At 43.8% G+C, this 26003-nt stretch overlaps 1 protein-coding gene across 1 annotated transcript; it reads right to left on the reverse strand.

Moving 5' to 3' along the window:
- Positions 1-3399: 3399 nt before the first annotated feature.
- LOC141083389 (uncharacterized) lies at positions 3400-25430 on the reverse strand. Its single transcript, XM_073567613.1, has 18 exons — positions 25265-25430; positions 24617-24731; positions 24299-24473; positions 21524-21635; positions 21320-21426; positions 20540-20666; positions 20033-20153; positions 18294-18379; positions 17631-17773; positions 16599-16658; positions 15146-15212; positions 14738-14832; positions 14267-14395; positions 11357-11471; positions 10654-10791; positions 8861-9021; positions 5430-5518; positions 3400-4423 (listed from the first exon to the last, which is right to left on the reverse strand). The coding sequence occupies exons 1-18, from the start codon at positions 25359-25361 to the stop codon at positions 4192-4194; spliced, it is 2169 nt and encodes a 722-aa protein (XP_073423714.1). The 5' UTR covers positions 25362-25430; the 3' UTR covers positions 3400-4191.
- Between the last annotated feature and the right edge of the window lie 573 nt (positions 25431-26003).

Consider the following 26003-nt stretch of genomic DNA (forward strand, 5'->3'; position numbering starts at 1 on the left):
CAGACAGTGCTCCCATATATAGTGACCCCGACAGTGCTCCCATATATAGTGACTCAGACAGTGCTCCCATATAGATTGACCTCGACAGTGCTCCCATATATAGTGACTCCGACAGTGCTCCCATATACAGTGACTCCGACAGTGCTCTCGTATACATTGACCTCGACAGTGCTCTCATATATAGTGACTCTGACAGTGCTCCCATATACAGTGACTCCGACAGTGCTCCCATATACAGTGACTCAGTGCTCCCATATACAGTGACTCCGACAGTGCTCCCATATACAGTGACTCCGACAGTGCTCCCATATACAGTGACTCAGACAGTGCTCCCATATACAGTGACGCCGAGTGCTCCCATATATAGTGACTCCGACAGTGCTCCCATATACAGTGACTCAGACAGTGCTCCCGTATACATTGACCTCGACAGTGCTCCCATATATAGTGACTCCGACAGTGCTCCCATATACAGTGACTCAGACAGTGCTCCCATATATAGTGACCCCGACAGTGCTCCCATATAGTGACTCCAACAGTGCTCCCAAATACAGTGACTCCGACAGTGCTCCCATATACAGTGACTCAGACAGTGTTCCCGTATACACTGACCTCGACAGTGCTCCCATATATAGTGACTTCGACAGTGCTCCCATATACAGTGACTCCGACAGTGCTCCCATATATAGTGACTCCGACAGTGCTCCCATATACACTGACCTCGACAGTGCTCCCATATATAGTGACTCAGACAGTGTTCCCGTATACACTGACCTCGACAGTGCTCCCATATACAGTGACTCAGACAGTGTTCCCGTATACACTGACCTCGACAGTGCTCCCATATATAGTGACTTCGACAGTGCTCCCATATACAGTGACTCCGACAGTGCTCCCATATACAGTGACTCCGACAGTGCTCCCATATACAGTGACTCAGTGCTCCCATATACAGTGACTCAGACAGTGCTCCCATATACAGTGACACCGAGTGCTCCCATATATAGTGACTCCGACAGTGCTCCCATATACAGTGACTCAGACAGTGCTCCCGTATACATTGACCTCGACAGTGCTCCCATATATAGTGACTCCGACAGTGCTCCTATATACAGTGACTCAGACAGTGCTCCCATATATAGTGACCCCGACAGTGCTCCCATATACAGTGACTCCAACAGTGCTCCCATATACAGTGACTCCGACAGTGCTCCTATATACAGTGACTCCAACAGTGCTCCCATATATAGTGACTCCGACAGTGCTCCTATATACAGTGACTCCAACAGTGCTCCCATATACAGTGACTCCGACAGTGCTCCCATATATAGTGACCTCGACAGTGCTCCCATATATAGTGACTCCGACAGTGCTCCTATATACAGTGACTCAGACAGTGCTTCCATATATAGTGACCCCGACAGTGCTCCCATATACAGTGACTCAGACAGTGCTCCCGTATACATTGACCTCGACAGTGCTCCCATATACAGTGACTCCGACAGTGCTCCCATATACAGTGACTCCGACAGTGATCCGACAGTGCTCCCATATACAGTGACTCAGACAGTGCTCCCATATACAGTGGCTCCGACAGTGATCCGACAGTGCTCCCATATACAGTGACTCCAACAGTGCTCCCATATACAGTGACTCCGACAGTGCTCCCATATACAGTGACTCCGACAGTGATCCGACAGTGCTCCCATATACAGTGACTCAGACAGTGCTCCCGTATACATTAACCTCGACAGTGCTCCCATATATAATGACTCCGACCGTGCTCCCACACACAGTGACTCAGACAGTGCTCCCATATACAGTGACTCAGACAGTGCTCCCGCATACATTAACCTCGACAGTGCTCCCATATAGTGACTCCGACCGTGCCCCCACATACAGTGATTCAGACAGTGCTCCCATATACAGTGACGCCGAGTGCTCCCATATATAGTGACTCCTCCAGTGCTCCCATATACAGTGACTCAGACAGTGCTCCCATATATAGTGACCCCGACAGTGCTCCCATATACAGTGACTTAATCAATAAGTGTCCCCACATACAGTGCTAGACCGTGAGGGCAACCATACGGTCACCCCCTCTCCATGTTTCCACACCATCTAGGAAATAGATTGTTCCTTTAGAAGATCACTTGCATCTTAGGCGGCTGCCTGTTCTGCCTATCCCTTGTCTTGGCCATTTATCTTGGCCATGATGTCCTTTCCGACAACTGAAGTCAGGACTGACATGTTGTCTAAATTCACACTTCCAGAGCATCTACTGAAAGTGGGTGACAATGGTGGTTCTCCAGAGTAAGAGAGGTCTGGAGTGGTCACCGATTACTGGGGAGGTCTTAAAACAATGAGTTTCTAAGTCAGATCTTACCGTGTCCTGGTTGAACTTTCCGTGTTCACTCAGGTGGTGGAAGAACATGAGACCAGGATCTCCAGACACATCACGGAAGGCTTGACGTTTCCTTCTACCATCGAAGACATTGAGCGGAAATCTCTCATCTAGGGTCTTCTCATTAAAAGTAGACCTCATCTTGACCAGAGGCAACGGCTTCACAAGTGTACCTATTTCACTGGGACCTTGTCTGGCCTTCCTAACTATCTGGGTCCTCGTTGTGGTTCCATCAGTGGTACTGTTGACCAAGGATCCAACCAACAAGATGGCAAGTAAGGTACGAGATAAGAAATTCATTGCTTCCTGTTGACCTTCCTCCAGGAAACCTTCTTGAGATCTTACCATCTGCTTCTTGAAGATGCTCAACCCTTAAATAACACTTTCCTCCTTGCCCTGCCTTCCTCACCTTTGAGGCACATGTGGACTTGCCCCTTGGATGGAAACTTTTCTCGTGTCGTGACATCAACTTTCCCAAAAAAAAAGAAAAAATCTACATCCCAGGACTTGTCTTCTACCCCCCTCCTCTACATCTATAAGGAGATTGTCCCACCTATTACGTCTGAAGAACATCTGAGACCTGGTAACAATGTGATGAGATCAGCGGGGGGGCGGCGGGCTATCATCAGCGAAGAGACTAATTGGTTTATTTATCCTGGAAACTGTTGCTGGTAAATTTTCATACCTTAAATTCCTGATGTCCACATATCAAATCAAATGAATTTTTCGGCATTTTTTTCTTAATTATTATTTTTATTATTATTATTTTATTTTTTTTCATAGTGTCAATGAGGTCCATTGGAGAGATCGAAAAAGAACATTGTATCTACTTGCCAGAGCTTCAGATACCATCACCAATGAGATTTCCATGTAGGAACCTCTTGGTAGATGTCTTCAGGAGGGTTTCTTGCAGTATAGTTGTTATGTTGCGCACTGTTCCTTTAAATTGGCTGCCATATTGGATCAGGTATTTCTTTGACACTAAACACATGGGTTACTGTGCAGTACGTTTTTAACATTTGGCGAAGTTTCTTACAAAATAAAAAAAATGGCAAATAAAATACATTTCACATTATTCAGGGACATGACAATGATCAGATTTAAGAGCGATCAATGATTAACATCACGTGAATCTACAGCAGCTAAAAACTATGGCGCCACCTGGTGGACAAGTAATGACATTGAACGTTCTGAGTTGAAAAGATGATAAAGGGGTTGTCCACCGTTGGGGATTATTTTTTTCATGCCTGTTAATGAGCTCATTATGGCCTATCCACAGAAAAAGCTACTGCGGTCTTAGAGAAGAAATAGAAAAAGGCCCGATGCCAGGAAAGGCGAGGCGGCTGCGCATACTCGCGCATGCGCAGTCATCTCTCAGCACACAATAGAACACGGTTCTTGAGGTTGGTTTGGTTCCCACCTGTACGACTCAGACCGATCTGGAAAACTGGACCTTGTCTTGTGTTTGTTTGGGAATGGAGAGTTGGCCGTGCATGCGCCAGGCTGCGCAGCCACCTCGCCTTTCCTGGCATCACGAGAGAGGTCTCTGTGGGAACCACATCTCATTCTACAGTTATGTCATATTTTTGGGGATATGCCATACATTTTCGCCTTTTTTTTAAGGTGTTTTTCAATGTTACTGTTGCCCGACATCAGGACACCCACAATAAAGATTATAGCAGACATCTTGACAGAGGTGAAGAATGAAAACAATCGGTTGGAACTTTTTGGCACGCTGTGAATTTTACTAATATTCTTCATGATTGGGGTGTTTAGGACACAATCCTCTAGTGTCTGGTCTGGAGGATAGTCTTCCCATTGGATGGTGAGACGCTCCACACTCTGGGAGGCGGCCACTTCTCCTCCGTTACTTGCCGCAAGTTGACGCTGATGGGTGAGATGAGCTGAGAGATGGGCCCGCGGGAACGGAGGGAGAGACGGGCGGCCAGGAGACCCATCCTAACACAGGTGTCTGTGTCATATTCGGCTAGTACCCCTGTAAGGAGACCTGCCATGAGGCTGCGAGGAAGAAAGAGAACGGGTTACATGCTGCTTCATACAACTTTACACTCTAAATTCTGAGTGAGGAATCATCAGAAATGGCCAAAACCCCTTTTTTTTCTGTGAAACTGCAGGAAAAATCATTTTTGCCAAGAGGACATGGCTCAGAATTCCTGCTGTCATATTGCAGGGACAACAGTAGGGAAGGGCTTCTGCTGCAGTTAGTTACTTTACAGCCAGACAGAAGGCGAAAGAAAGAGAAGGAAATGTCTGATCTTCTAGGGATACATATATTCTACATGTACTCTTTACGAATCGATTCGATGGCAATTTAATTTGCTTTGACTATTTAGGAATTCACCGAACCCTACAATATGTGATTTGCTTTGGGTGAATCCATTTTAAACATAGCAGAAAACTGCATCTGCCACAGAAGGATCACAAGCAGGCTCGGACTGGCCCACAGGAGAACAGGAGAATCCTCCGGTGGGCCCTCATGCAGAAATCGGATCTCCACTGCACCTACATAAGAAGCCCTTGGCGCCCCATTCCTTACACTGATCAGAAGACCCTATAACGCTTTGCAGCCATCATATCACATAGTATAACACAGTCAATATGGAGGGACTATTATAGCCAGTATAAAAGCAGAGGCAGGGAATGCAGCAGCTACGTTGTGGTGAATCTGGATAGTGAGAGAACGTCTCAGCGCACAGCTTCGCCATGGAGATAGGGAGAAAAAGCCATAAAATAGTGGACAGACTGTACAGCAGAGAAGAATATTGGTGTGTGAGGGAAAGAGAATAATACAGATTTAATTCGTAAGGAGAGAAAAGATTCCTCTATGTCATACAAGTTTTTTTCAGGGCTTTGAAGCACTTTAGATTCGCTATGAATTTTATCTGGAATATTCAAATTTCAATAGCTTCACTCAACTCTATTCTTGATATGTTTCACAAATGGATTCAGTGAAAAAAAAAAAAAGTCTAATATAAAACTGCCGGAATGTCTTAGTATAACAGACCTGTCTCCAGCTCCAGAAACATTGATGATTTCCTCTGGAGGAATGGGAGCGGCTGGATAATGTACAGCGCAGAGATCATCCCTTGATACCTAATGAAGCAGAGGAAGCAGCAATAATTCCCGGAATGAATGAAAATGCAAAACATTTCTACGAAACATAAAATATAACCACTCCCTGCCGATGTAATACAGTTAAAAATATGAACAACCTGCAGATTTTGGGTCTCTTCCCTCTGATTAGGCAGGCTCTTCCTGTGATGCCAGAGATGTGTCCAGCTAATGACTTTCTCTCTCTGTAGCTCTTCTTCCCCTCTCACAGCGCACAGTCTCAGAGAGAGATAGAAACTACAGCTGTATCCCTCTTGCAACATCTACAATATACTGTTTCACACAAGAAAGATTTTTTTTTGGAGGGGGGGAGGGTGTTCTTAGATTTTCTATTTATTTACTTTTCATCTTCATAATAATAATAATAATCTTTATTTTTATATAGCGCTAACATATTCCGCAGCACTTTACAGTTTTGCACACATTATCATCACTGTCCCCGATGGGGCTCACAATCTAAATTCCCTATCAGTATGTCTTTAGAATGTGGGAGGAAACCGGAGAACCCGGAGGAAACCCACGCAAACACGGGGAGAACATACAAACTCCTTGCAGATGTTGTCCTTGGTGGGATTGGAACCCAGGACCTAACCACTAACCACTGAGCCACCGTGCCGCCCCATCTTCATCTCAGGGCGTGAACACATATACATCATCTTAAAGGGAAGATTTCGTAACAAATTACCCATTGTTTAAATAAGGTTTTTGAGGTACTTGAATTTAAAAAAAAATTGGCTTTTTATTTTTTTTTATTTTATCATAATCTTTATTAAAAATCAAAATTAATAATCTTTTGGTACACAAAATGAGGATGCTGGGTCTGGGGGAAAATGTGTGTAAATCGGTAAGTAACTGGCTTAGTGATAGAAAGCAGAGGGGGGTTATAAATGGTATATTCTCTAACTGGGTCGCTGTGACCAGTGGGGACCGCAGGGGTCTGTGTTGGGACCTCTTCTCTTCAACATATTTATTAACGATCTGGTAGAAGGTTTGCACAGTAAAATATCGATATTTGCAGATGATACAAATCTATGTAAAGCAGTCAATACAAGAGAAGATAGTATTCTGCTACAGATGGATCTGGATAAGTTGGGAACTTGGGCCGAAAGGTGGCAGATGCAGTTTAACAATGATAAATGTAAGGTTATACACATGGGAAGATGGAATCAGTATCACCATTACACACTGAACGGTAAACCACTGGGTAAATCTGACATGGAGAAGGACTTGGGGATCCTAGTTAATGATAAACTTACCTGGAGCAGCCAGTGCCAGGCAGCGGCTGCCAAGGCAAACAGGATCATGGGGTGCATTAAAAGAGGTCTGGATACACATGATGAGAGCATTATACTGCCTCTGTACAAACCTCTGGTTACACGGCACATGGACTACTGTGTACAGTTTTGGGCACCGGTGCTCAGGAAGGATATAATGGAACTAGAGTGGGTACAAAGGAGGGCAACAAAATTTATAAAGGGGATGGGGGAACTACAATACCCAGAGAGATTAGCAAAATTAGGATTATTTAGTCTAGAAAAAAGACGACTGAGGGGCGATCTAATAACCATGTATAAGTATATAAGGGGACAATACAAATATCTCTCAGGATCTGTTTATACCAAGGAAGGTGACGGTCACAAGGGGAGTCTGGAGGAGAAAAGGTTTTTCCACCAACATAGAAGAGGATTCTTTACTGTTAGGGCAGTGAGAATCTGGAATTCCCTGCCTGAGGAGGTGGTGATGGCGAACTCAGTCGAAGGGTTCAAGAGAGGCCATGTCTTCCTGGAGGGTAACAATATTGTATCTTACAGTTATTGTTTGGTTCTTTAGAAGGACGTAGATCTGGGGATTTATTCTGACAGAATTTTATAGGCTGAACTGGATGGACTAATGTCTTTTTTCGGCCTTACTATGTTACTATGTAATCTTGCAATAGTCACACTGGCCACTAGGGCTTTTGTTTTAGACTTTTCTGTCTTTTCAAGAAGAGTTTTCATCAGGCTCTAATCAGCAGAGGCAGAATTACAATAAGTAAAACCTCTTTACACAGCTGATAACACAGGATCCACCAATCAAAATAGGTGATGTCACAGCTCCCCTCCTGTACAATGACTGATAACACCTCTGTAAATGGTAGATAATACAGGATCCATCATTCACAATAGGTGATGTCACTGCTCACCTCCTCCTGTACAATGACTGATAACACTGCCACATACAGTAGATAACACATGATCCACCATTCACAATAGGTTATGTCACAGCTCGCCTCCTCCTGTACAGACTGATAACACCTCTATATACAGTAGATAACACAGGATCCACCATTCACTATAGGTGATGTCACAGCTCACCTGCTCCCCCTGTACAATGACTGATAACACCTCTATATACAGTAGATAACGCAGGATTTACCATTCACAATTAGTGATGTCACAGCTCACCTCCTCCTCCTGTACAATGACCGATAACACTTCTATATACAGTAGATAATGCAGGATCCACCATTCACAATAGGTGATGTCACAGCTCACCTCCTCCTCCTGTACAATGACTGATAACACCTCTATATACAGTAGATAACACAGGATCCACCATTCACAATAGGTGATGTCACAGTTCACCTCCTCCTCCTGTACAATGACTGATAACACCTCTATATACAGTAGATAATGCATGATCCACCATTCACAAGAGGTGATGTCACAGCTCACCTCCTTCTTTACAGTGATCTGTGCACATGCTCATGAAATGCTTCAATACACCAGATAGGGGAGGAGTCTGTTCGCTGCTGCTAATGTATGTGTGCATTCCTTGAAACAACAGAAAGGTAGAGTTTAAAAAAATCCAATGACCAGTATGAGAACTTCAAGATTTCTAATTGTTATTTTTTAATACAGATTGTGAAATGGGGAAAAAAACTACTGCAGAAGAAAATATATAGACATTTAACACACTTTTTTTTAATCAATAGGTCATTTTCTTTGGTTTCCAGTCTTTCAAAAGTTTTTCCACTACTACCCACTAACACGTTCTACTTTTCTTCTTCATTCCACAGTAAAATGGTGATTTGAATTATTTATTGGAGATACCAAATAAAGAAAAATCTAGATAATTAGGCTGAAGAATGAAGAATTATAGGCATGGGTCCCTTTAAATGATAACGGAGCTGTCGGATGAGTTCCAGTTCTTGACGAACGTGTTCAGACCGACGGGTTGTTGTCGACAAAACTTGGAAAATATTTCACTACATCTTGACCTAAGAATGTAGAATCTACCTCAAATCCATATAATCAATGCTTGTCAATTGTGGATATTCTATACCTTGTCTTTAGCAAGAAGGGAAACGGTTCTGTCACGCCTGTGGCCACACAAGAGGACGCCGTGGGCCCCCAGAGTGACTATGACGCAATGTATGTTCTCCAGGAGAGGTATCGAGAGGCTGATGGCCGTATCTACTAGATCTTCTAATTTACACGGAATATCTAGGGAAGGAGACACGTGTCATGGAAAGAAACATACCGCATCGTACGTGTCAGGTAAACGACTGCCACCCTCACCGATGGTATTACTCTTGTTTCCACTGATGAAGCCGTGATGAGAGATGTTGAGAATTTAGCTTTACACCTGTCCATCATCTAAAAGCTCAACAGTCGATGTCTGGAAAATGTGTCTCATTATCCTTTAGAATCTGACGTGATCCATCTATGCTATGTCTCTTCTAGTGTGAAGTCTCATAACATTGCATCCAGTTCTCCTATACGTGCGTGAATTGCGCACGTCTACGTAAAGTTAATTGAGTCCGTTAAAACAGCTTCTCTAGATGAGGAGGACCAGTTGGTGATCAACTGATTGCCACCAGTCTTGCTACTGTAATCAGCAGGATTTGCTGCAGTGGCCGCTGGTGGAGAACAATGGTACTGCATGGTGACTATTCAAAGAAGTCTGAGTCTTACATAGCACCAAATGCATTTGCAGAGGTTCTGTGAGGCGAATATGTTTGGAATCGGTCGCCGAATCTGATTTTGCCATATTTGCGCCATATTGGTACCCTATTCGTGCCGTATTTATGTTTGACGAACATTTCTGAACATATTCGCTCATTTCTACTCCCGTTGACGCCAATGACGTTCGGCTTTAATGCAAAAACAATATTCGCCACCGATCATAATCGGAATGGAATTTTGAAAAATTTGCTCAACTGTAGTTATGAATCCCCATCCCCCACCAATGGCACCATTAACCTCAATATTTCCATATAGCACAGACGGACAGGAATCGTCCTAATTGGATCATAATTGCTAGCAGTGAAGTCTACCAGCACTTATGTACTGTTTAGGAGATAGAGTAAATTCAGAAAAAACTGGATGAAATATTAAAGAGGACCTGTCACTTCCCATAAATATGAAGTTATTTTAGCTAATGTAAATACTGCCATTCACCTGAATCCGATGATATTTTTCTTTTGTTCCTACGCTTCTCCATTCTTGAGATATGGCCTCCTCTTCCCTGTATATAAATATAATCTTGTTACCTAGGGGGTGTGGCCTCGGCTCTTCAGGGGTGTGATCTTGAGAATCAATCCTAATTGGCTAAACAAGAAGGGGCCATATCTCAGGAACAGAGAGGTGCAGAAACAAAAGAAAAACATCGCCAGAATCAGGAGAACAGCGACAATTACAACAAGTTAAAAAAAATACATATTTATAGGAAGTGATAGGTTTTCTTTTAAAAAAAAATTTCACAAGAAGAAACATTCAGAATTTATATTGGATATTGTAATTTAATTGTAATCTAGTAGGGTAATATAACCTTTTGTGTCTAATTTTGTATTTGTTAGAACGGGTTTGTCAGTCTTGGGTCGTTAAAATCCTGAGCATAAAATGCTGTTTTGCCCATTTTAAAAGGATTTTTTTTTTCACAAAGGTATTTGACATCTCAATGGGGAATCAGAAATCATAATTATCGACAGCTAACCCATATCCCCCATAATCCTCAGAGAAAACAGTCTCAAATTTGAGATCTCGAATTCCCAAAAATTGTGAAACGTTAAAAGTGAACTCATTAGGATTTATTATGTCGCCCACCTACCTACCCACCATCTTGGCGTCGCTTACCGATGTCTTCCACATATCCCAAGGTCCTATTGATGGCTAGGAGCTCTTTTATGTTTGGAGAGAGGTAGGTCAAAGCCCTCCAGCTGTTTGAGGTGAAGGGTTTAGATGCTTTGTCTATATCTGTGGGTTCGTAGCAAACTGCAAAACATTATACAATAACTTTTCACACTTAAAGAGTATGTCTGGTTTAGAATTTTATTTTCAAATGCTCTTTTATCTGGAAGGGGAACTAAATACAAAAATGTATCTGTCTCGCTGGGGACTCAGAATGTCCATTTACTACACAAAGAAGAGAATGATTTCAATATAAGCTGTGCAATAATTCATTTCACCTGCGGGAGTGCTGTAGGTTAAATTAACACTTGTTGATGAGCTGCTTTACAGGTAACAGCTGATTTTAGGGGTTCCTAAGAGTAAGGATATCATAATATCAGAAAAAGTTATACTAAAAAAAGGGATTTTAAGAAACTTGGCCAAATTAAAGGAAACCTGACGATAACAGCAAGCAGAGATTTGGAAGGAAAAAGTGAAAAATGAAACAAGTATGTAAGGAAACTGCAGAACTTGTAATTAGAATGTGACCTTACACCTTCACATCATAATTTAATATTTTGTGACAAGTAAATGTAATAAACAATTTGCCGCGAGTCTCAGCTTGCGCAGTTTAGAGGTGTTAATTGCACAGATATGTTGGCACACTGACCTGGCACAGCGCTCCGACGCGCGACTTCGCACACATACTGAATGGTTGACACGGGAACATTCCCGTCTATGCACAATAGGCGAGAACTGCGGAGACGCTCTGCGAACTGAGACACCTAGTGGAGAGAAAAGGGATTACGAGAGGATACACGGCAATCCTGCACTTAAGTCTATAAAAATAAACAAAATGCATAATATATTATATAGCATAATAAATTATATATTGACATTACTGTTTCTGGCCCAATGACAGTCCCTTAAAGCAGGATATTTGAAAAGCGGGTTGCTGTAAAAAATGGGCATGGCTTGGATTTAAATGGGCGTGGTCAAATATATTTAGACCCGTTAAAATTAATTTGACTGTTCGGAATAAGTTGTCATATGTGTGTACATGAGGAATAACACAATATCCGACCATTTTATAACCCAATTTCTGCTCTCTTTAAATTTCAGTTGTCTCTGAGCTAGTGGGAGGATGTCCTATGATGTCTCCCATCCACAGCACACACATACATGAGGAGCTCCTGATATCTCCTGTCACTATGTAGCATATACACAGAAGTTCAGTACCGAGCGGTGTAGTCATGAATCCAGCATTGAGATTTACAAGAAACCAGCAGCACATTCTGCCTTTCTCTTGTCACTTGGCTCCTCCCCTCTCTCTCTGTAAACTTTAATAAGCAGCTGTAATCTGATCTCTCAGTGAATTGACATACTCATTTGTTTATACCAACATGGATTTAGGCTGTTATGGTGCACAGTTTGGGTTTCAGATCATGGGCCCCCGATATCTTTGGGCTAACGAGCAGTATATGGATGGCCAAGTGGTCAATTTTGACACCCGAATGTAGGCAACTAAAGAATAGCCATTGGAAGCAGTTACTCTCTATCCTATTTTTTTCTCAACCTGCTTTATTAATCAGATTTTTCAAAGTAAAACCTATTTTGCTGATATTGAATTTTCATCCTTGGGACACATTTTTACTATGGGACTGTTGGTGGTAACAAGGCATGGGCGGGCCAGCCATTTGGTGCTTTGACATAGAACCTAAATTCTCTCTTTCATACCGCTAAGCCCTGTTTTGATCCTCGCCGATCTCCTGACCTTCCATGATCCCTGTTCTCACTCTTTCCATGTTGTCGGTTTGAGTAACAATAACCCCCGGCATCACCTTGTCATCGGAAGACTTAGTGAAATCTTCTTGGTAACACGACTATTGTTGAGGGTCTGTAACTATTTATGTTCCCCTCACTCTTCAAAGATCTGATGTCTGCAGCGCAATCTGCCTAATATAACCGAGGAGGTCAGATAACGGTATCAGCAATCAGGGTCTTGGGGCAAGAAGGTTAATAAGACCCTGAAAACCTGAGATATGATACACTCTTTTTGATGAGCGTGGAGCTGATGATTAGTTGGTTTTGCTAGTTTGTTAGAGAATAGGGGATTGGTGGTAATTAATGAGGCACTTGTATTGGGGTTATGTTATGCACATGTCCCGGCTCCAGCACCGGGCTTTGCATCCTCTTTTCCCAGTGAATGATTCTCTCTGTTGTCTGCACCCATGTTTGTTGCTCATGCGGCGCGCACCTCTGATGTCACAGGCTAAGGTCTTATCGGCTGGCTAACTCACCTATTTTTGATAGTTAGGTATCCACACCACTATGTTTCTAAACTCTGTTAACTTCCCTCCTAACTTACCTAGCTCTGCTACACCACTGGGCCCTGATGTTCCAAGGCGTTTGGCCGCATATTTGACTCAGCTGTTACTTGACAGAGGAGTTATCCAGCATATCCAGCCCTGCAGTTCCATGTGTTATGCGCCAACCTCACTGAAGCTCTGCGGTTCTACACTCCAGGAGCTGTCCTCAGTCTCAGCTCTGCTGTTCCACAACCTAAGAGTCGTCCTCAGTCTCAGCTCTGCTGTTCCACACCCTAGGAGCTGTCCTCAGTCTCAGCTCTGCTGTTCCACACCCTAGGAACCGTCCTCAGTCTCAGCTCTGCTGTTCCACACCCTAGGAACCATCCTCAGTCTCAGCTCTGCTGTTCCACACTCTAGGAGCCGTCCTCAGTCTCAGCTCTGCTTTTCCACACCCTAGTAGCCGTCCTCTCTCTCAGCTCTGCTGTTTCACACCCTAGAAGCCGTCCTCAGTCTCAGCTCTACTGTTCCACACCCTAGTAGCCGTCCTCAGTCTCAACTCTGCTGTTCCACAGCCTAGTAGCCGTCCTCATTCTCAGCTCTGCTGTTCCACACCCTAGTAGCCATCCTCATTCTCAGCTCTGCTGTTCCACACCCTAGTAGCGTCCTCAATCTAAGCTTTGCTGTTCTACATTCTAAGAGCTGTCTCCACTCCCATCTCTGCTGTTCCACATCCTAGGAGCCATCCTTACTCTCAGCTCAACTGTACCACATTTCTAGGAGCCATTCTCACTGTCAGCTTTGCTGTTCCACATCCTAGAAACCGTCCTTACTTTCCGCTCTACTGTTCCACATCCTAGGAGCCCTCTTCATTCCCAGCTCTGCTGCTCCTTCCTTCATAGTGCTCTCTGCATATTCAGGTCTGCTCTACCACGAGCATGTGCCATCCAGCAAAATCAACTTTGCTGTTCCACATCCTAATTGCATTCCAGCCCATCCAGCCCCACAGTACCACATCTAAGGAACTATCTGCACCCTCAGCTCTGCTGTTCCACGCTGATCCAGGTGCTGTCCAACATATCCAGTTACACATTTCCGTTTGCACCAATGCCTCAGATCCATGCTGCCCATCCAGTTCTACAAGGTGTGACTAACTATAAGAGATGTGGCTTAATTTAGTAAAAAATAGACAACGACAGACCAGCCTAATCCCATCTCCATTTTTTTTTAAGTTTCTGTAGGTCACAAGCATAAGTGGAGTCACAAATTCTCACGTGTTTCTCTGTTATCTGCTGGTGAATTTCCATGTCTCCCAGTCCGAGGTTCAGTTCTCCACTGCCAGAGATGACTGCGCAGTATGTGGCCGTGTTGTGACCCATAAGATGTGCCACCCCGCTCATATCCTGCAAAACAAGTATAAACCTTACAATTGATTAAAGGGCAAAATCCATAAAACCTAAAAATCCTATCAGCCAACTCTTCTGGAATAATAGGAGACTCCCCGGACTCCAGAAAACCTCTCAGGCCCTGGTGAACCTGACCGAAAGCTCCGTGCAATGCTCCTCTGGGAAATTTAACATGCAAATTGCCTCTTCAGAGAGAAAGAGGACTTGAACTCTATAGCGCCACCTGTTGGAACCTGGATCGCTACTTCCAACAGGTGGCGCTACAGAGTTCGAGTACTCTTTCTTTCTAATTTTTCAGTGTAATTCAATTTTACATGGTTGTGCATCAGGCGGACTCACCATGTGTGAACAGTACCGGAAGACTGAGTCAGAGAGGTCATCTTGCCCTACAGCCGAGATAAACAGGGGGCTGACACCAAGGCGGCTCAGACAATCTGAAGATGAAGAGAACGCACTAGTAGTAAAGGGAAATTGTCCCAAATTATAATTTCCCATTTTGGATACCTGCAGCTGCCACTAGGGGGAGCTTGTGAGGTTACTGCATACTGTTTATACATAGAACCCAATACAAAAACTGTATGCAGGTAGCTCCTGAGCTCCCCCTAGTGATGACTACGGGAAATAAATAAAAAATATTAACTAACTCAACCTATTTAGGGAATTCTGAGCTTTGTATCAGTAAACCGTGAAAGATCACAGAAAGATCATATATGTATGCCAAAATAAGATCATTATACCCCTTCTTACCTGCCAAGTTCCTGCCAACACCTCCAAAGGACTGGTGGACTTGACCCGGATTGGTCTGTCCCCCAAACTGCAATGGTAAGCCACAAACCAGAATGGTAAACTAAATGGCTGATAACAGAAAGTAATAACATTATACCATAATGGAAATAAGACAAATTATAGGATTAATGGCTTTTTTAAAAGTGAATTTCCGAGTTCCCCTACTGCCACGTGAATTATCAGAATGTTCTGGATTTCCCATTTTAGGGCCAGAAACGGTCCCATAAGGCGAACTCCTCTGCTGACGTCACAAAGCCCATCATAAAAAGCTGAATTCTACGCCATCCGAGCGTTATAAATAAACTTTGCGGGACTTCTCAGCTGGTCGCTTATGTTTCCAATCATTTTTTATTAGTTTCCTATTTTTATGTAACAGTTTATGGGAAATTTATGGGATTTCTAACTGAGATCAGTTGAGTTGAGCAGATTTTACAAAACAAAACAAAACTATTTAGTTACTGCAAGTTATAATTGGAAACATACAGCAGGGTAATATAAATGAATTCCCAATATGGGAACTTAAAGTAGATATTTACCTTTCATCATCATGTTGTTTTTTTGGTCCAGCTTTCATTGCTGATTAATTTAGTAATATATCTTTATAGCAGGCGGGGACACAGTTTTTCTGATACAGAGCTCCAAATCCTCTGCATAGACTTCAATTTTAATGATGAAATGCTCAATTCCTGTAGTCACCACTAGAGGGAGTATACTGCATACAGTGTTAGTATTGAGTTCTATAGATAAGCAGTCTGCAGTAAGCTCCTGAGCTCCCGCTAGTGGTGGCTGCTTGAATTATATTATCTAGTGCTGTCAATCTGAAGGAAATTGGGGCTCTGTATTACAAAAATATTGCTGTTTTTAAGAAATTAATCAGCACAGAATTGGCAACAGAATTGCGCACAGATTTAAAAAAGTGAGAACATGGGGAAATACAGAGAAATTTGTCCACATCACAATTTGGCACAGGTCTATGACCATCTTTAGATATTTGTTGCAGATCACCATTGTCTGCAGTGGCAATAATATGGCTAATGATAAAAAAGAGATCATAAAAGTGGAGCTCCCCGTAACTGTATGCAGAATGCAAAGACAAAGGTAATCTAAGGACTGAAAACACGGAGAAGCTCTTGCTCGCCCCCATGTGGCACACTCAGGAAACTGCATCCTTCTTAAAGTGCATTTTATTTTAAATGGTTGCAGTTTTCAAGATCCCCGTATGCTGTCAGTGAACAGAAAAAGTATTTATTTATTTATTTACATCCAGAGACAGAAAACATCCAGATTAGTAATAATCACAGCTGGATGTTTGCTACAGTTGTATCCAGAATAGAAAATCCGTGAATGTGTATTGTAAGAAACCTCAAAACGGATCCTTCCATTTAAAACAACAACGTATCAGCCCAAACTTTACCTCCATCTTGTCTTGAGCTGCTTTTGCAATGAAGTCAACATTAATACCTCCAATAACAACCTGAAAATCAGAGAAGATATGGTAGATAAAATGATGGATAATAGATAGATAATACATAGATAATAGATATATAGATAATAGATAGATAATACATAGATAATAGATATATAGATAATAGATATATAAAGTAGATAATAGATAGATAGATAGATAGGTAATACATAGATAATAGATAGATAGATAGATAGATAGATAGATAGATAGATAGATAAATAGATAGATAGATAAAAAAAAACCTGACCAGCACATTCCAAGTGTGAATAGGTGCAAGCTGCAGTGACTGCAAAACATATATAAAAAAGCACAGCAGCACCCTGTGAATGCCAAGACATATGATGTCAATGGAAATAAAAACTTCCAAACGCTCCGTCCTCAGCAAGATGTACTTACAAAAGCGAAGGTTCTTGGCGCATGATTGCCGCCGCGGTTGACAGGCACACATGAATTGGCCAAATCATGCGCTAAGAACCTTCGCTTTTGTAAGTACATCTGGCTGAGGACGGAGCGTTTGGAAGTTTTTATTTCCATTGACATCATATGTCTTGGCATTCACAGGGTGCTGCTGTGCTTTTTTTAGATAGATAGATAGACAGACAAACAGACAGACAAACAGATAGATAATAGATAGATAATAAATAGATCATAGATAGATAGATAATAGATAGATAATAAATAGATAGATAATAGATAGATAGATAATAGATAATAAATAGATAGATAGATAATAGATAGATCGATAATAGATAGATAGAAAATAGATAGATGATAGATAATAGATAGATAATAGAGAGATAATAGATAGATAATAGATAGATAGATAGATAGATAGATAATAGACAGATAATAGATAGATAATATATAGATGGATATTAGATCTATCTATCCTTCCATCTATCAATGAATCGATTATTTATCTAGTTTCTATCTTTCTAGATGTCCTAGGAAGCAGTTCTGTCTGTAGGATTATCTCACCGGCCCGGAATCAGACGTCTGTTCCTCCGATTTCTTGCGATGACGTAATTCCTTCCTTCCGCCTCCTTTAGGTTTCCGGATCTTGCTCAGGGCCACAGCGATACGACTTCCGACTCCGGCGTTATTCTTTATCAGAGCAATATCTTGAGGTCCATTAAGAAAACTTAACAATAACTTTACCCTTTCTTAAAGCAAAATATCTGCAGTTGATTTTATAGAATTATTACCTTCACATGAACTGAATAGTAGGCATTGGATGATTTTTTAGCTTATTTTATGGGGTTCCATGGGTTAGGAACCTTATATATTAGATGGGACCGAAAGTGGCTTAAAAGAATGTCCCTCTCTGTGAAGACCCCAGCGCGTCATTTCATGGTATGATTTTTATAGCTATCATGCAATGCATCATTTCTCCTGCGGAGGCACTGCAGGGAGATAATGCACTTGGCTAAAGGGTATTCCTGCCAATTACAGGTGATCGCCACGTCTCTCAGCAGTGAATCCTTCTAACAGATAGACATAGTACAGTACCCCTTTAAAGGTAAGGAGAGAGGAGAGTGATAAAACATACAGAAGATGGGAATGTGAGTAACACTGATCAGTGTACAACCCATCTGTAACGATAAATATGCCAAAAATTGGTACCAATACCGATAAGGATACTGGAATCTAGGGATTTCCCTCCGGTTTTTTCATTTACTCTGCTCAACAGGAACGGGGTCACCTCTTTTCCCACAATGCCTTGCTTTCTGATTTAAATACAGAAAATAAAACCGTGTTACAGTACTATTGTCACTGACATTAGCCTACCAAAAGACAAAATCAGGACACAGTGGAACCGTCATTTTAATTTTTTATATATATAAATCAATAGTACACGTGAAAATAAGAAACTTTGTAATATATCCTATCAAAGAAATCTGCTTCTTTCTCCTCCTGGATTGATATTTCATTCTCAAAATTCTTAATTCATGAGTAAAATCCGTCCTGAGTAAATACAGATTTTCCCATTAATGAGAAAGGAGATGATAGTTGGCGCTTATAAAGTTCTACGGAGAACTGTAACTGTCGTTTTAGTAGATTTTAGGTCTGCCTCTATCTCCTCCCTTTAATGCCTGCCTCTAGCTCCTCCCTAGAATGTCTGTCAGCCTCTAGCTCCTCCCTAAAATGTCTAGAATGCCTGTGTTTGTCTCTAGCTCCTCCCTAGAATGCCTGGGTCAGTCTATATCTTTTCCCTATAATGTCTGCATCTGCCTCTAGCTCCTCTCTAGCATGTCTGTGTCTGTCTCTAGTGCCTCCCAAGAATGTCTGTGTCTGCCTCTAGCTCTTCCCTAGAATGTCTGTGTCTGTCTCTAGCTCCTCCCTAGAATATCTGTGTCGGCCTCTAGCTCCTCTCTAAAATGTCTGTGTCTTCCTCTAGCTCCTCCCTAGAATGTCTGTGTCTGCCTCTAGCTCCTCACTAGAATGTCTGTGTCTGCCTCTAGCTCCTCCCTAGAATGTCTGTCAGCCTCTAGCTCCTCCCTAAAATTTCTGTGTCTGTCTCTAGCGCTTTCCTAGAATGTGTGTCAGCCTCTAGCTCCTCCCTAAAATGTCTGTCTTCCTCTAGTTCCTCCCTAGAATGTCTGTGTCTGTCTCTAGCACCTCCCTAGAATGTCTGTGTGTTCCTCTAGCTCCTCCCTAGAATGTCTGTGTGTTCCTCTAGCTCCTCCCTAGAATGTCTGTCAGCCTCTAGCTCCTCTCTAGAATGTGTGTCTGCCTCTAGCTCCTCCCTAAAATGTCTGTGTCTGCCTCTAGCTCCTCCCTAAAATGTCTGTGTCTGCCTCTAGCTCCTCCCTAGAATATCTGTGTCTGCCTCTAGCTCCTCCCTAGAATATCTGTGTCTGCCTCTAGCTCCTCCCTAGAATATCTGTGTCTGCCTCTAGCTCCTCCCTAGAATGTCTGCGTCGGCCTCTAGCTCCTCCCTAGAATATCTGTGTCTGCCTCTAGCTCCTCCCTAGAATATCTGTGTCTGCCTCTAGCTCCTCCCTAGAATATCTGTGTCTTCGTCTAGGTCCTACCTAGAATGTCTGTGTCTGCCTCTAGCTCCTCCCTAAAATGTCTGTGTCTGCCTCTAGCTCCTCCCTAGAATATCTGTGTCTGCCTCTAGCTCCTCCCTAGAATGTCTGTGTCTTCGTCTAGCTCCTACCTAGAATGTCTGTGTCTTCGTCTAGCTCCTACCTAGAATGTATGTGTCTGCCTCTAGCTCATACTTTGTGCTCTAGAGAGATTGTCACACACTTGACAGGCGTAAGCCTATCTTCAATGCGCCAAGATGTCCACCCAACAAGTTGACCCACACCTCTTCGCCCAAAATGCCATGGCATCAGGGTCAACTCTCCCATGTCCCTGGTCCTTCTTATTACCTGGCCTCCTCCAGTGCTTGGTGAATGGCTTCTTCTATCATTTGGCCAGATGAAGCATTCTCCGAAGAAATAGGGACCGAGATCAGGACACCACTGTTCAGTCCGAGCTCCAGAGAACTGGCTGAGGGAGAAGGATGTGATATCATATATTGACCCCAATACGATTTGGTCAATGTTCCGCGTCCTCCCAACACACAAGCACAAATTAGTCTTTGGTTCTTGAATAGATCCTCCGTCTTTTGATTGTCATACTCATCTCACTATGCCCAATAACTGGCACCAGTGATGTCCGACAACTGCTCATCCCAGCCGCCTTCTTAGAGGACAGCGCCACACCCATTGATAGGTTGTGTCTGGTATTGCAGCAACTCTTAAAGTGAAGGGTGTCGAGCTGCCTTACCACATACACCCTGTAGACGGGTGTGGCGCTGTTTCTCAAGCAGCCATCTTTTTTTTTTTATTTCAGCATAAACCTTTTAAACCACGTCTTAAATGTTACCATCTTACCAATAAGTCTTGCAGCCTCCTCCTCATTGCGGACATGATACGGGGCCTTGTAGCCGCTACGTGGGGTGAAGAAAGCTGGGAATTCTCGGGAATCTCCAAATGTGGAAACGCAGACTCCTTGGGTCTCCTATTATTATGGAGATAAGGAAGTAGGGTTTAAAGGGGTCGTCCACTTTTCTCACAAAATGGTCGACGATAAAAGATCATGTGACCAGATCAGCCTTCTCCAATAGTAAAAACTGCTTTTCTATTGGAGGAGACTGATGGGCTGATCTAGTCACATGCTCCTCCATCAGTGGCCATTTTATGGACATAGCAGCTGGTCAGTTTGTGAGGAGAGAAACAAGAGAAATTGGACAATCCCTTCAAGAGGTCTTAATCCATGTTAGGTGGCAAGCGGATGTCTAAGACCCTACGTCCATAGACGGCTTTGTATCTTGCTCAGATAAGGACTACTAGACCGAAACAGTTTTATGCAGAGCAGTTTGCACTGGACATGTCCGAATTTGCTGGGATTGTTTTTGAATTATTGGAGCATTTTCGACAAATTCAGGACTATCGGCAACAAGTCATGCTTGAGTTTTGCCAATAAGGCCTGTTAAATGCTGGGGCAGATTTATTAAACCTGTCTAAAAGAAAAATGGTCTGTTGCCCATAGAAACCAATCACAGCGCAGCTTTCATTTTACCAGAGCTGTTTCAAAAGTGAAAGCTGAGCTGTGATTGGTTGCTATACGCAACAAAGGCAGTATTTCTTTTAGACGGTTTTTGCCTCACTCACCAGATACTCCAGGGTGCGGCCAATGTCCAGGATGGATTTTACTCCGGCTGAAATAACAGCTACTGGTGTTCTCCCAAGTTCAGTTAGATCTGCACTGACATCCATAGCTGAAGCCAAAGGGGAAAATATGGAGTTTCCCTTTAAATTCACTAAATACTAGAGATAGTTCTAGAACGCTATAAAATGAGGTGGAAAAAAATGTACTGTTTTCTCCGTCGCGGTGTACTCCTCCGATCCCTCCGGTCACAAAGATAGGGATCCCAGCGTGATGTGCAGCCACCATTGTTCCAGACACGGTGCTGCCTCCGGAAAGACCCTGTAAGAAGCAGAGATCAAGAAACTCGAGCAAGTCTCTCGCATGAATACCCCGCACTGCCGCCGGCATTCAGGACCGGAGTGTGCGGCTGCATGTATTTCTATGCAGCTGAACGCTTGGGCTCCGAGTTCCGGCGGCAGTGCCGGGCATTGATGTGAGAGACTTGCGCTAGTTTCTCACATTGCACTCGCAAGTGTGACCCCGGCAATAAAAAATGTCTCCAAGCGAGTATCCCTGCCCCGTATGGACACACAGATGCACGACTCTCTACCAGACACAGCTCTGATCTCTCCTGTGTCCGTCACATGCCCCATACAGACACACAGGTGTACGACTCCCTACCAGACACAGCTCTGACCTCTCCTGTGTCCTTCACATGCCCCATACAGACACACAGGTGCACAACTCCCTACCAGACACAGCTCTGATCTCTCCTGTGTCCGTCACATGCCCCATACAGACACACAGGTGTACGACTCCCTACCAGACACAGCTCTGACCTCTCCTGTGTCCGTCACATGCCCCATATGGACACACAGGTGCACTACTCCCTACCAGACACAGCTCTGATCTCTCCTGTGTCCGTCACATGCCCCATACAGACACACAGGTGTACGACTCCCTACCAGACACAGCTCTGACCTCTCCTGTGTCCGTCACATGCCCCATATGGACACACAGGTGCACAACTCCCTACCAGACACAGCTCTGATCTCTCCTGTGTCCGTCACATGCCCCATACAGACACACAGGTGTACGACTCCCTACCAGACACAGCTCTGACCTCTCCTGTGTCCGTCACATGCCCCATACAGACACACAGGTGCACAACTCCCTACCAGACACAGCTCTGATCTCTCCTGTGTCCGTCACATGCCCCATACAGACACACAGGTGCACAACTCCCTACCAGACACAGCTCTGATCTCTCCTGTGTCCGTCACATGCCCCATATGGACACACAGGTGCACAACTCCCTACCAGACACAACTCTGACCTCTCCAGTGTCCGTCACATGCCCCATATGGACACACAGGTGCACGACTCCCTACCAGACACAGCTCTGATCTCTCCTGTGTCCGTCACATGCCCCATACAGACACACAGGTGTACAACTCCCTACCAGACACAGCTCTGACCTCTCCTGTGTCCGTCACATGCCCCATATGGACACACAGGTGTACAACTCCCTACCAGACACAGCTCTGACCTCTCCTGTGTCCGTCACATGCCCCATACAGACACACAGGTGTACGACTCCCTACCAGACACAGCTCTGATCTCTCCTGTGTCCGTCACATGCCCCATACAGACACACAGGTGTACAACTCCCTACCAGACACAGCTCTGACCTCTCCTGTGTCCGTCACATGCCCCATATGGACACACAGGTGTACAACTCCCTACCAGACACAGCTCTGACCTCTCCTGTGTCCGTCACATGCCCCATACAGACACACAGGTGTACGACTCCCTACCAGACACAGCTCTGATCTCTCCTGTGTCCGTCACATGCCCCATACAGACACACAGGTGTACAACTCCCTACCAGACACAGCTCTGACCTCTCCTGTGTCCGTCACATGCCCCATACAGACACACAGGTGTACGACTCCCTACCAGACACAGCTCTGACCTCTCCTGTGTCCGTCACATGCCCCATACAGACACACAGGTGCACAATTCCCTACCAGACACAGCTCTGATCTCTCCTGTGTCCGTCACATGCCCCATACAGACACACAGGTGTACGACTCCCTACCAGACACAGCTCTGACCTCTCCTGTGTCCGTCACATGCCCCATATGGACACACAGGTGCACAACTCCCTACCAGACACAGCTCTGATCTCTCCTGTGTCCGTCACATGCCCCATACAGACACACAGGTGTACGACTCCCTACCAGACACAGCTCTGACCTCTCCAGTGTCCGTCACATGCCCCATATGGACACACAGGTGCACGACTCCCTACCAGACACAGCTCTGATCTCTCCTGTGTCCGTCACATGCCCCATACAGACACACAGGTGTACGACTCCCTACCAGGCACAGCTCTGATCTCTCCTGTGTCCGTCACATGCCCCATATGGACACACAGGTGCACGACTCCCTACCAGACACAGCTCTGATCTCTCCTGTGTCCGTCACATGCCCCATATGGACACACAGGTGCACAGCTCGCTACCAGACACAGCTCTGACCTCTCCTGTGTCCGTCACATGCCCCATACGGACACACAGGTGCACAACTCCCTACCAGGCACAGCTCTGACCTCTCCTGTGTCCGTCACATGCCCCATACAGACACACAGGTGCACAACTCCCTACCAGACACAGCTCTGATCTCTCCTGAGTCCATCACATGACCCATACGGACACACAGGTGCACGACTCCCTACCAGATACAGCTCTGATCTCTCCTGTGTCCGTCACATGACCAGGTTGGTATGGGAAAACAACAAGCAAAAATCTTAAAAATGTGATGAATCGATACAGAAAGTATATTGAGAAATCGTATAACTTGTCATTTTACTAAAAAATAATCTTTATTTGCCGACACTCAAGAACTTCTTTAAATATGCCATGTGGCCTATCGTCAGGCTATAACTATACAAGTATTGTATAATATATTATGATGTAATCTAATACTTAATGACAAACCTGGCTGAGCACATAGGGAAGATCTCTCCTCGACACCTTCACACAGTCTTTGTTGGTGGCAAGAAACTGGATTTCTTTTTCGCGGAGGCCAATATGCACTTTGCCCTCTATGATGCCCACTGTCGCTGGTACAGAGCCGTTGGTCCGGACTATTTCCTCCACTTGACTGGCCATACTGTCAGTATACATATATATGAATCCACTTAAACAGCCACATACAAACTTCAGAAAAAACGTTTGAGGCAGATCAATTTGTCTTCATGGTTACAGACCATAAACAAGCATAGAGAAGAGATGACACAAGGTATAAGTCTTCACCTGATATTTTGTGGATAGGGCATCCCATGTGTAATAATGGTGCTTTCCAGAGCCACAACTGGCCGACCCTCCGCCAGCGCTTCCTCCACACTGGGATGTATTCTGAATGCAGAACCTGGACACGAAATTTAAGTGTAATCCCTTCTGTCAAGGCTTAAAAATACAATCCTGTTACATAAGTTTCCGATTGGAAAAATGATCATACAGAAGGGTACAACTGGGCCAGAGCAGCACCGCAGAGGTAGGACATGTGTGGGCCGAGCCAGAGCCCAACAAAACACATCTTACCTGTCGACATCATGGCTCCTCTTTTGACTAGTCAACCCGACATACCTGTGATCATGTTGCGCTTGACCAACTTATCAAAAGAGGACTCGTAGATGTCGGAAGGTCATAGGAGGTTCGCTGGGCTCTGCCTTGGTGACCATGAACTACCGACTTGGTTGCTGGACCGGCCGGGTCTCATGAATCTTTTTACTCAACATGAGTTCATAATGCTCTGGCATCTAGAGAGCAGAATAATGTTGAGTCGATTAACATTTAATATATTTGATGAGAATTTAATTTTCTGGTCAAATTGTTGCAAATTTGCTGATAATTTCCAGCCAACTTTCCAAGTAATCTAAATAACTCAAATTGTGAACTTACTTTGGCTATCCAACCGTCTGTGGGCCACGGCGCCCCGCACCCGGACCATTGTATTTTGCACTCCTGTAGAACATCTTCTCAGGGCAGAAACCAGCATAGCAGGTCATCTGATCTAATACAAAAACAGGGATCATTATACTTCAGGTGGTACAGCTCCAAGAACCCCATGATGGAAAAACTGTACTCAGAGGCATAGTTATACAGGGTACAGAGGTAGCAGCTGCAACTTAGATCTTGGTGCCAAAAGGTTTTTTTTTGCCATATACAGCTCTGGCAAAAATCAAGAGACCACTGCAAAATTTTCAGTTTGTCTGGTTTTTCTCTTTATATGTAAAATGCTCTTTTATTCTATAAACTACTGACAATATGTCTCCAAATTTCCAAGCAATAAATTTTGTATTTATTTTCAGAAAATGAGAAATGGTCAAAATAGCAAAAAAATGCAGTACTTGCAGACCTCAAATAATGCCAAGAAAACAAGTTCATAATCATTTAGAAACAACAATACTGTCTTAACTCAGGAAGAGTTCACAAATCAATATTTTGTGGAATAACCATGATTTTTAATCCCAGCTTTCATGCGTCTTGGCTGCTTTCCACCAGTCTTTCACACTGCTTTGGGTGACCTTATGCCACTCCTGGTACAAAAATGTAAGCAGTTCTTTGTTTGATGGCTTGTGATTATCCATCTTCCTCTTGATTACATTCCAGAGGTTTTCAATGGGGTTCAGGTCTGGGC

The sequence above is a fragment of the Dendrobates tinctorius genome, unplaced genomic scaffold (assembly GCF_039654945.1).
Source record: "Dendrobates tinctorius isolate UK_male_01 unplaced genomic scaffold, ASM3965494v1 ptg000020l, whole genome shotgun sequence".
NCBI classification, from domain to species: domain Eukaryota; kingdom Metazoa; phylum Chordata; class Amphibia; order Anura; family Dendrobatidae; genus Dendrobates; species Dendrobates tinctorius.